The sequence below is a fragment of the Phaethon lepturus genome, unplaced genomic scaffold (assembly GCF_000687285.1).
Source record: "Phaethon lepturus isolate BGI_N335 unplaced genomic scaffold, ASM68728v1 scaffold17340, whole genome shotgun sequence".
In the NCBI taxonomy this organism is placed as follows: domain Eukaryota; kingdom Metazoa; phylum Chordata; class Aves; order Phaethontiformes; family Phaethontidae; genus Phaethon; species Phaethon lepturus.
The window spans coordinates 38,870-50,199 of record NW_010509970.1 but is presented as its reverse complement, the minus strand read 5'-3'; the positions used below and the strand labels follow the sequence as shown (position 1 = coordinate 50,199).

Genomic DNA, 11,330 nt, shown 5'->3' with positions numbered 1-11,330 from the left:
CTGTAGCATTGTAGGGAACTCTTTATTGCCATAAAAATACTTAATTTGTTATCCACCAGAGTAGCAGCCTGACACGTGAAGCTTTTTATTTCATTCTGATTGCTCATTACATTTTTTGATGATTGGTGCCTAGAAAAACAGTTTACCAATGTTCATTATTAAAAACAATTTGTAAGGATTTATGAAGTCCAGAAGAACTAAACTCGTATATGAAACTTTCAATCACTTTAAATTGATGGGGTTTTTTTCTGTCTTGAGGCAAGATGGCCACAGCTGTATGAAATATGTCGACTGACTAGCTCATCATCACATGAGAAAGTTCTGGTTCCAGTAATGGCTTTAGTGATCCTCATTTTAATTCCTCAGAAATGAAATGTCTATCATCTGGGAAAAAGTCCTTCTCCTGCTTGCTTTTTTTTATAAATTTAGTAACCTGCTTTGTTGTTTTGTAAGGTGCTGTGAAATCTAGGAACCTGGAATTATTTCTTTACTATTCAGAGATTTTTAAACTGGCTTCTTATTTACAGCATTAGTTTTAGGACTAGGAAAACCTTGTGAGAAGACCGGATTTTCTACCTAGGAAAAAGCAATGAAAGCAGGTCATTCCTGGAATGGGAAAGCGGTGAAACTCTGCTTGGTTGGGGTATAGATATAGGCCTGGGGTTTACTGCAGAACCCTGCTGAAACTCTATGCCTGGCTGGGGCATTTGTAGCGCTCTCCCATGTGGACTCTTGGTCCCTAGTGAAGAATGAGCCCATGATGCTGTTTTTCCCTTAGTTGGGGTACGTGCAAGCAGGGGATGGGGCCCTCGTTGAAAATACTAGGTTTTTGTGATTGTTATTCTCCTGTCAAATCTGATTGAAATGGAGTGGGACTGCCATATTGTCTGTCTGGTTTTAGTGATGCTTATAAGTAGTAGCTGTGGGACATCCTGAAGTCTTGTTACACCCATGCTGAGGGTACTTAGCAGAATCCTGAACAGCAACAGAGACATCCTGAGCCTTCAGAGAGGTGGCTTAGAAGATGACAGCAGTTAGTTTGAAGAATATGGGGCAATTCTGATTTTGTACTCTGAATGCTAAAAACTGCATTGAAGTCACATCTGTGTTTATGGGCTAAACCATTCAGCTTTCCAAGTAAAACTTTCCTTTCATTCTCTTGGCAATTGAACGAGATGGTTGGCCAGTTCCATTCTGAACAAAGAGGGGAAAACAATGTTCAAATGGTCTATTTTTTTTTTTCCCCCCTTCTTATGGCATTTAAGTTATCTCTTAGCCTTCTTTACAAGCAATACCAAAGTAAATTCTGATGCTTCTTAGCCACCTCTCATTTTTGGAGACCAGCCATACACAAATAGTTACACTTCTATCTCCCAGTACATATATAATTAAAGCTGGCCCTGCAATGGAAGAGAGACAGACTGAGAAAGCTTCTGAGCAGGAGCAGAGTCTGATTAATACAGATTATTAGAGATAGCTGATTGAAAGGCTGCAGCTGTGATTGCCATAACAGGGAGAAGGGAGCAAGGTCTTAGTGTTTGTAATGGTCTCTGTCAGGCCTTGTCTTCAGGTTACTCTAACAAAGATGTTTTCTGTGTCCTATCCTGCAGCCCCAAATCAACCACTGTACCACATCACCCATCTGTGCTTCTTTAAGGGGACGCTTCTTCTGCCACCCCTGACAGATCTCAGCCTTGACTTTTACCATAGCAGTTTATATCTTGAAGATGAGCTGGCAGGTTTTCCTGAACTCCTCCCCAAAGCTGTGTGTTTGACCAAGAAGCTGACCTGACAGGTATAATTTATTTTTGATCTTTGTTTCTCTTTAACAGGCGACTGCGATGTCAGTGGATTGCCTGGGACAGCGCGCAGTACTCTCAGGGTGAGTGTGACATTAGAAATGTATGACAGTCATTTCCACGAGCCAAATCAGCAACCTTCAGGTTGACCTCAATTGAAGGGCTGACGTATTGTTTCAGAAAGGTGCAGCTGAGTTCTGTTCAAGGCTTGATGGAAAGGATTCTGGGTCACATTTCCAATGGGATACAGAGTGGAAAGCCAGTAACAACAGCACAATAAAATACTGGCTTTCCTGATGCACACTTTCCCAAATCCACTTAGAGGAGGTGGAGCATCATGAAGTACTGTTTGGACTATGCTTGAAATACAGATTAAATCATTTCCTTTAGACAAAACTTGCCCCAAATATTCCTGTGCTGTGCTTGGGCAGAGGAGCCAGGCTCTCTGACCTGCTCCTCTGCTGGTTCAGTGTGGGATGATGCTCAACAAGAGCAGTATCAACAAGTGCCATAGACTCCAAGCTGCCAGAGCTCCCAGGAGGGCTTAGCATTTTGTAGCCACCTCCAGGGCAAGTCTTCAAACAGCTTGGCAGTTGCCTGCCCAGCTGCCACCTTTCAGTACTAATGGCTGTCCTGCTGTCAGTGACACAACTACCACACCAATTAGGATGTTCATTTCAAATTCAGGATCAGCTGGGTGCAGCTGACCTTTGGTCAGCCTAAGAGGGAACAGGTCCTTTGGTACAGAAAACAAGCCTGCTTGCTTCCATGTAAACCCTTAGACTGGCAGCCCTGTGCAGGAATAACCATTGCAGCAGCTTGTTTGGGTCTAACTTGACGCCTCTTCCTCCTTACACCTGCCTGGTTTCACAGCTTGCTTATTTGGGCCAACAGCAAGCTGGGGATGGCCTGTCTGCAATTCAACATAGAGTCTGTGGCCCTCTGCTTTTCAGGCTGCTTCTGTGTGCTCAGCAGCCCTTCAGGATTTGCCTCCTTTCTTTTGAAGTGATGTAAGAGCCTCAGAGGACTCAGCATCTTTACTTCAGAGTAGGGAGCCCTGAGGACTTTGGTCTGGAAAGGCAGCAAAGATAATCTTTGTGTTCCTTCTCTTGGGAAAATCCATAGTGCTCAGAGTAGCTGTATGCTTGCTACGCAGCTGACATACGTGATGCTGGTGTGGTTAATTATATATGGTTCAATATGTTTTGCTGCTGGTCTTCTATTAAAGTTCAGCTGGCTCACAGTTATTTCTGGGCGGTTTATCTTGCTTGTAAGATGAATCACACTCTGGAGGGAATGATACCTTGCCTAGCTTTGTGCGGAGTTGGCCACATCCAGCAGGATGTATGAGCTCAGGTTTAGCAATGTGCAAATATATCTCTGCTGCCTGTAGGGTTAGCTCAGGTAAGTAATCTAATCAGATCAGTGCAGTGCTGTGTCCACCCATGTTAACAAGCTGCTGCAGCTGAGCTAACTCTGTGTGGAGAGCTATCTGTGTGCCCCCCCCCCCCAACAGTGTGGTGTGGAAACAATTGTCTTATGTTTGTCAAGGCTCATTAACTCCTGCTCAGAGCAACCTCTCCAGGCTGAAGCTGGCTCCTGTGAAACTACTGTGTTGCACTCCCAGCCCTGTGCCACCGCTATTCTACCGCTGTAGCATTAGGCCAGCAAAGCATATTTGGATGTGTTCGCACCATTTCCCAGCGCTTCTTTTTGTATCCTATTAATCTGAGGTGTTCTGTGGTCTGAGCTACCCCTTACATTTGCAGTTCCTGTCTAATTTCAGTGTGTCTTTTTTTTTATGTAGCCTTTTTTGAAGTATGTGGTCAAATGTAGCATTCTCAGGAATAGTATTTTCATCTGTGTTGTGGAATGCTTCTCTTCTTTGGTCCTCCAGACACAAGGCTGTGAGCTCCATGGGAGCTTGGGATTTTGAGATCAGTCCTGTGTGCTACAACCCCTTTGTGTCTGTGTGTCTTGCAGCCGCCGTTTCCTCTACATAGTCAACCTGGATGCACCAAATGAGGGTCATCGAAAGATCTCCCGACAGAGCAAGTGGGACATTGGGGCAGTGCAGTGGAACCCGCATGACACCTATGCGTACTACTTTGCGGCTTCAGTAAGTTCACTCATTTAAAAGCTGTAACTTGTAGTCTTGTCCAGTCTTCAGTGGGTGGACTTCTGCAGACTTGGAAGGCTGTACGGAGCTGGTGCAGGCATGCCCCTGCAATTCACATTGCAAGATCAAGGCCTAACTCTGATTTACTGCCAGTGAGGTATTTGGCTTGATGATTCTCAGTTACTGGTTGGTCAGTGTTGAATCTAGTTTTGCTTGCTTGTCTTTTATAAAACACCTTGCCAGATAAATCAGGCATCCAAATGGTCCTTTTCTGGAAGAAAGAGGATGATGTGCCCTCTTTCTAACTTCCGTTCTGTTATGAGATTTGTGCACTTACTTAATTTCTTGGTCTGTGCTGTTTTGTTTTCACCTCCCTGCCTTCCTGGTGGGATGCGGTGCACCAGGCAGTCTGTAAATAGCACAAGTCAATAGTGGCTCACCACTGTAACAATCTGGGTTTGCAGATGGGCAGGGACCGAGTCAGCGAGGAGTTCTTACTCCATGTGTGGAGAAGTAAATAGGCTGGTCTGAAGAAACAGTAGTGTCCATCTGAGACTTGAGTGCAGTTTTTAGCTCTGATCTTTACTCGGGCTATCATGCTTTATAGCTTGTTCACCCAGAGACCTGAGCTTCTGCTAGTGGCAGTCTTAGCCATCAACCACAGCGCTGCAGCAACTGGCACTATTCTCACGGCGAGGTGCTTTTGCTGCTGTGTGGCATCTGCTTTTATAGCCTGAGCGTCCTGGAATAGCTGGGGGTGGAGAGATTTCATCTGTTTTTTTGAGAAGACACTTAGCTGAAGGTGTTTTCCTGGGATTTTTGTTCCTTTTGCTTCCTGGGCTGGCTACGATTGAAATTAAAGATAGTCTTAAGAGTGGACCAGTGTTACAACTTAGGAGCCTTTATTTGCTCTCTGACATTTCCCAGCTTTTCTCCTCCCAGCTCTGGTCCACGACTGACATCTTAAAGTTGCCTTCAGCAGCTGTCTGCCGCTGAGTGGAGAGTTAATAAAACTTGCAAAAAGGTGTCCTTCAGGGCCACTTCTGGATACAGGCTGTGAAAATGAAAACCACATAAGTAAATGTGCTGTGCAGGCTGTGAGTAGAGCAGGAAAGCTTTCCTTCAGACACACTCTGAAGGGTAATATCCAGTGATTGGTTAATGCTGATCTGAGCAGGACCCTGCTGCGTAAGGGAGCTGTGCCCATCTTCCCACCTGAGCGCTCCCATCTCTTGCTGCCCTGAGGGAACACAGGAACCCATCTTGTTCCAGACTGAAATTGGATGTAGCTGGCATCAAACCTTGCTGCTCCCACTTATAAATTAAGATGCTAAAGTGCTATGGCGATTTAGTCGTAGTTGTTGACATACATCAGGTGAAGAATCCACAAGATGAGATCAGGCAGCTTTTCCAGTTTGAGTCAAACCTCCTTTCCAGCCATCTCACAGTTGGCTGGCGTTTTGGTGCTGATGCATTACAGCCTGTCCTAAAACACACAGGCTAAATTCTAGTCCTAGAGATGGAAAGCAGACTTACACCATGTGCTTAGGTTTCTGTGTCCCAGGTCTGGTCTGGAGGCAGCGTGGATGTGTTTGAGGGCCATATGTAAAGGGGCAAAGATACATTGGGAGGGCTAAATCAACTTGGATCAGCACTGTGAAGATATGATTTGCCACTTCTGGACTCAAGCTGGTTGTCAGTCCCCCATGAGTCCACTGTTGAGGCTATCATACGTTCAGGTATACCTGAACATATTGTGTTGTGGACAGCCCTGAGGGTCTTATCCCTCTGCATCCCTGTGGATGGAAAGGGAGTGTAAAAGGCTGCCATCCTGTTTGCCAACAGCTTCACCCAGTTTGCAGTGCTGTTAATTTGAAGTGGTGCAGGCAGAGGGGAAGTCTGTCCTTGTGTTTGGATAAGGGCTTCTTGTTTTTTTTAGCTTCTTTCCAAAAGAGCTCAAACATATCCTCTTGCTGTGCTTGGCTGTGTTTGCCCTCTGGCTCAAGCACATTTCTGAGGACTCCGAAGCTGTTGTTTCAGAAATGCCATTGTTTTCTGTCACAGATCCTTGTTACTTCTTTTGTGTGTTACAAAAGCTTGAACAAGAGGGTGATGAAATTCTTGGAAGTGTATACTGATACTTGTCATGGGAAGCACATTTTTTAGAAAATGCTTCTGATGGGGGGAGCTGTCGTTCCCCTACACCTGGTGCTACAGGCAATGCTTTCCATGTAAGAAGCCCCGCTAAGAGTCTGAGAAACTTCTGGTGATCCTTATCTTACAGCATCAACTCTGGAGTCCTGGACAAAATCCCGTTGGGTACTTTTGCTCTACTCTCTTAAGTCCTTCTGTCAGTCAGAAACATGCAAGGAATTTTCCTTGCCCCAAGCTTTTGTGCAGCCCTGCTGTGAGCTATTAGAGAAATGCCATATATTATTGCTGAGCTTGGAGGAGACCTTCCATTTCAGGGAAGGATGGAGTGTTTTATCCATCTGCAAGTTCAAATTCATATGAAGCAGCTTTGGCATTTAAAAAAACCCCCAAAACCCCACCACAAAAACCTGTCACAAAAACCGTAAGTCTTTTCTCTATTATCTTTCCCCTCATCTACTGGTAAGTCTGAAAACAAGAGGCTAATGAAGATCAAATTTTGAAGTCATGTTATTTCTCTTTTTGCAAAATCAACATGAATTTCCAGTCATGGCCCAAGAGCCACTGTGCTTGGTGATCTATATATGCACCCAAAAAGGCATTTCCCGCCCCAGAAAGATAAGAGTCTGCTTGGGCTGAAGTGAACCTTGACTGAGGCAGAACATGATCTTAAAACACAGTAACTAGTTTCAAGTAACTTTGTGTGTGGCTGCATGTGGGGGAGGATTTATTCCTGGAATGAGTGAAGAAGCCCTAAATAATGTTGTCATTGATTCATCTGGTTTGCTCCTGTGGTTTACAGTTAGTGATAAGCACTTAAGCCTTTTTTCCTGGGCTGGCAAGGATGGAAGTACCCTTGAGAGGAGGTGACCTTGAAGCCATTAGACTGTATTGTTCATGTTTGGCAATGGCCCTGATTATCCCAGGAGGGAATCGAGGGAGAGTTGAGGAGAACCAGTGGTGATCCATCATCCCCCTCACTGAAAACTCCATTTGTGAATCTGAACAGACTGGCAGCGTATTCCTGCAGGGAGGTTTTGGCTGCCTGTTGCCTGCAGTTCCAGCATGTTGTTAGGAAATAAAAGCTCGGATAACATAATTTCATGGAAACATTTTGCATTGTGATGTTTTGTTTTTTTTTTTCTCCCATTCTTGTTTATCACCCATTTTAAGTGGGTGTAATTGAAGTGTAAGCTTTTGAGAGTCCTTGCAGCCTGTAGGTTCATCTTTGCTCTTCTGTCTTGGGCAAGGACTTTGCTAATCACAGTGTGACTCATCGGTAAGTGAGGTTGTTCAAAGTGAAGGGAACCTGGTCCTGACAGATGGATTCCTGTCCTACCTTGTTCGCCTGACACTCTCTCCTTTCTTCCGTCTAATTTCAGAGCAATCAGCGAGTTGACCTGTATAAGTGGAAGGAAGGTAATGGTGAAGTTTGCACATCGCTGCAAGGACACACACGTGTGATCAGGTGAGGAAGAAGTGATGCTGCGGACTGCTGGGTGGAAAACGATGGGTTGTTTCATAGAAAATGCATGTTTCGGTCCTGGCCCCGCTCAGGCTCTGCTCTGAGCCTGTTTTTACTTACTTTTCTGGACTGTCTGTGTCTGCCCCTTTGTCCTGCCTTCCCATTTGGAGATATGGGATGTGAAGCAGCTCACTCTCTCATGGCTCCCCCCAGTATATTAACTTAGCCTTTGATGGCTTGAGTGTCATTGCCTTAGGCTGCTGTCCTTGTAGTGAACAGCAACTATCATCTAGGAAACAGTAGCATGTTTGTTAAATTGAATTGCAGCCATGTTTCTGTGTGATAGCTTAATTAAAGCAGGTAATCCCAAAGATCAAGTTCAGTGTGTTATGGTGGTGCATGGGAGATTTCTGCCTCTGGTTCTAGGGGTGTGTTTTAGTGGTGGGCTGGAAATGCAGGTGAAGGACTGTTTTTACTCCAGCTCCTGACTGGTGGAAAGTAATTGCAGCCCTTGAAATGGCTGACTGGAGGCTGTTTGTGTCCCAGGTGCACCTGGTGAGCCCAACAAGAAGGCATCCCAGAGTGAGAGGTTGATGCCAAGAATGGGGAGTAACTAGGAACTTGCTGAGACAGTGTCCCTTTTACTGTGGAGGAAAAAGCGCACACACATGATAGCTGTAAAGTTCAGGGCTAGGAGGATGCTTCACTGGAATTTACTTAGAAGCATTTCATTGCTTCTTGGAATTTACTTAGAGAAATGATTAAGATCTTGCTTTTCACTTTAAAAGTTTCAGTAGGTGTCATGGAGTGGCCATGAATTTGTCAAAGAAACGAGCTGGGGGCTTGTGAGAAGTTTTTGCCAATTGCATATGCTTTTCTGTGCTGACCTACTATGATTTTGCATTTGCAGCGACTTGGACTGGGCGGTGTTTGAGCCAGACCTGCTGGTCACCAGTTCTGTTGACACATACATCTACATCTGGGACATCAAGTAAGAATCAGTATGTTTCTGCACTGCAGGGAAATCATTGGACTCCATTCCATAATTAGCAGCTTGAAGGGCAAAGTATGCACTGATGGGTCCTGCTTTTCGGCTGCGCTTGCAGGGGCTGTATCTGCTTCCCATAATCTCAAAGATGGCTTCTATTCCCCTATTTTCAAGCCAGTTCAGAGTCAATGAAGGATGGTAGAGTGCTGCAGTTAAGACAGTCGTGCTCCTGATTGGAAAAAAAAACTGGCTGGCTTCACTTGCTACTCATTTCATATCTTTCCTCAGGAGCTTTTCCTAGAACCCAAGGGCGATCCTCAGGTTGTTGGGTTTTTTAGCTGAGTGAATGAGCAGCACTTCATGATCCTGCAGCCATTTTCCACTAAATTCAGTGATTGTTGCTGGCTCTCCCTCAGTGGGAAGACTGGCAGTGGTATTCAGGGACATTTTCCTGTGTGTGCCTTTCCTTGATGCCTGGTGCTTTCTATCTTGAGTAGTTTCAGGGTTGCAGATCTTTCCAAAACCACCAATATTAAAACCCCTTATTTTACACCTGGGAAGCAAGGAGCTGGTGCTTGGGACTGCTGGGTTCTCTTGCAGGCCATACAGCAACTCTTTATGGCCCCCAGCAAGTCGCTTTATTACTTTCTGCCTCCCTTGCTCAGTTGTAATAGGAGGATAATTCTATAACCCCACTGCACCAGGCTACCCTGAAGCTTGTTTAGCTCCTGTGAAGCACTTAGATCCTTGGTTAAATGGTGCTTGAGAATGGCAATATATTATTAATGTGTAATTAAAAGACATATAGAGACAATAACTGCTGGTTGTGTTTTCCTGCGATACTATCTTAGTGCCAAGCAAAAAATAAGAGTTCTCTGAAGGTTGTTACCGGAAGCCCTGATTTAACTCTTTTGTGCTCTTCCATCATTTTGTGTCCACATGCATCACTTGTCCAGAAACGCTTCCTTAGGCAGTCTCTGAGTAGCCTCTACATTCCACCTGTACTAGTGAGGTCTCTGAGCTTGCTTGGGGCAGTGTGGTCCTGGGGCTGCTGGCCTCCAGGAAATGAACATCCTGTTGAAGTGTCTGTCTCTAATGACACCCTAGGGAGGTAGCCCTGCAGTAAGGGTAGCTGGAAATTCCCCGCTTAATTTTTCATAGAAAATAACTTTTTGTTTAGGCAGAAATTCTTAGGGGGAGAGATGGCGGTCCATTCCAGAAAATGTTCTGCTTTTCAGCAAACACAAAAAGCTGAGGACAATATTCCTTATTTTCCTGGCATTTTTCATGAAAGGGCAGGTGAATTTCTGAGGAACAAGGTCAAGGAGCGAATTGTTGCCTCGATCCGTGTCCTGGCTGTTAGGAGTTGTCATGGTGCCACATTGGCATCTACCACTGCAGGGTTTGGTCTGTAGTGTCTGCACATAGCTAGTCTTATTTCCTACTAATTTTGTTGTTATATGCTAAACATGAAGTCTTTCCTCTGAAGTCACTGCCCCATCTGCCTTGAATCAGGGTCTGCGAAGGCTTGACAAAAACATCAGTGGCTTTTGTCGAGTTTTTCCACAGCTTTGTTCCTTTTAATCCTCCTGGGAAAGGCTGTTTTGTTGCTTCCTGCAGCAATACTTTGTGAGCCCAGTGTTTCCTTGCCTGCCCGGTTGCAACTTGCCACACTTTGCATGTGTTTCTCCTCCGTCTAGTCCCTTCCAACTTCATCTGATGTCCTAAACTTCCTGCTGTATGTGGTGGCAAGACAGAATGGCTGCTGTCCTCCAGCTGGTCACCTCTTTATTCCATTTAACATGGTGTATTTTGGTAAGCAGAAGGCACGTTTGGTCCCAAGAGGCAGCAATAAAACTAGTCCTGGCATAGCAAGGAGCTCACTGGGGAGGCTGGACCTGCTGGGCTATGCTGTGGGTGCTCACATTAGCCATGTTCTGTTTCAGAGACACCAGGAAGCCTACAGTCTCACTCTCTGCGGTTGGTAAGTATGGGGGGGGTGGGGGGTGGTATAGGCTTGTTTAATACTTATGTTTAGTGTCATATGCCCCTGCTGTTATTCCTCCCTTCCTTCATGCTCTGAGGCTGAACGTGGCAGAGTACAGAAGTGTCACCACCTATGATTGTCCTGCGTACTAGCAGTCTGAGAGGCTCCAGTGCACAACTCCTTTTAGAGGAGCAGAATTTAGAAGGGATGTGGAGCGCTTGGACGTTCCCAGGCATGGAGGGCGGTGGTGGTGCTTGGCCTCTCTGTTGCAAAATTAGTGGACAGTCACATGGCATTTGTGCCTTCTAGACGTGAGTAGCTTCTTCCCTGCTTAACCACCCTGCTGCACTGCTTGTCCTGTGTTGCCTGTCTGTAATTTCTCCATGTCCTTTTATGTTTGATTGAATCAGCTGAAAAACTAAATCACACCCCAGGCAGTGGTGTTGAATGCTGCCGACTGCCAGCCTGCCCCCTTACTTACTGAGGGGCTGGTACATTAACCGGCTGTATCTGCTTCCCTGGGGCACCTTCAATGTGCAGGCAGCTGCAGCGGTGACACAAAGGTGCTGTGTTTGGGCTGCGCTTGCTCTGGGAAGGCACTTGTCATGGGTCTTGGCAGTGCAACTGTCCAGTCGCCTGTAATGCTGCCTGCTGGCAGGTGCGGTGTGTCAGTCCTCATCAGCTGCACCTTGGAACTGCGCGAAGTATGGATGATGAGCAAAACACCCTTTTCCTGAGTTATATTCTCAGTACTATAGCAGTCCTCATAACATGTCTCTCTTATGCTTTGCTGCTTAAACCTCCTTAGGCTACCCATCTTC

The 11,330-nt window shown here is 45.6% G+C and overlaps 1 protein-coding gene across 1 annotated transcript in view; it reads left to right on the top strand.

The window, feature by feature from the left end:
- Nucleotides 1-1,835: 1,835 nt before the first annotated feature.
- Nucleotides 1,836-11,330, top strand: part of WDR59 (WD repeat domain 59) — a 43,654-nt gene continuing 34,159 nt past the window's right edge. Inside the window, exons 1-5 of the mRNA XM_010292687.1 lie at nt 1,836-1,882; nt 3,783-3,918; nt 7,452-7,537; nt 8,445-8,525; nt 10,469-10,506. Coding sequence (XP_010290989.1) covers nt 1,842-1,882; nt 3,783-3,918; nt 7,452-7,537; nt 8,445-8,525; nt 10,469-10,506 — 382 coding nt within the window. The 5' untranslated portion in view covers nt 1,836-1,841. The remainder of the gene's footprint in view (nt 1,883-3,782; nt 3,919-7,451; nt 7,538-8,444; nt 8,526-10,468; nt 10,507-11,330) is intronic.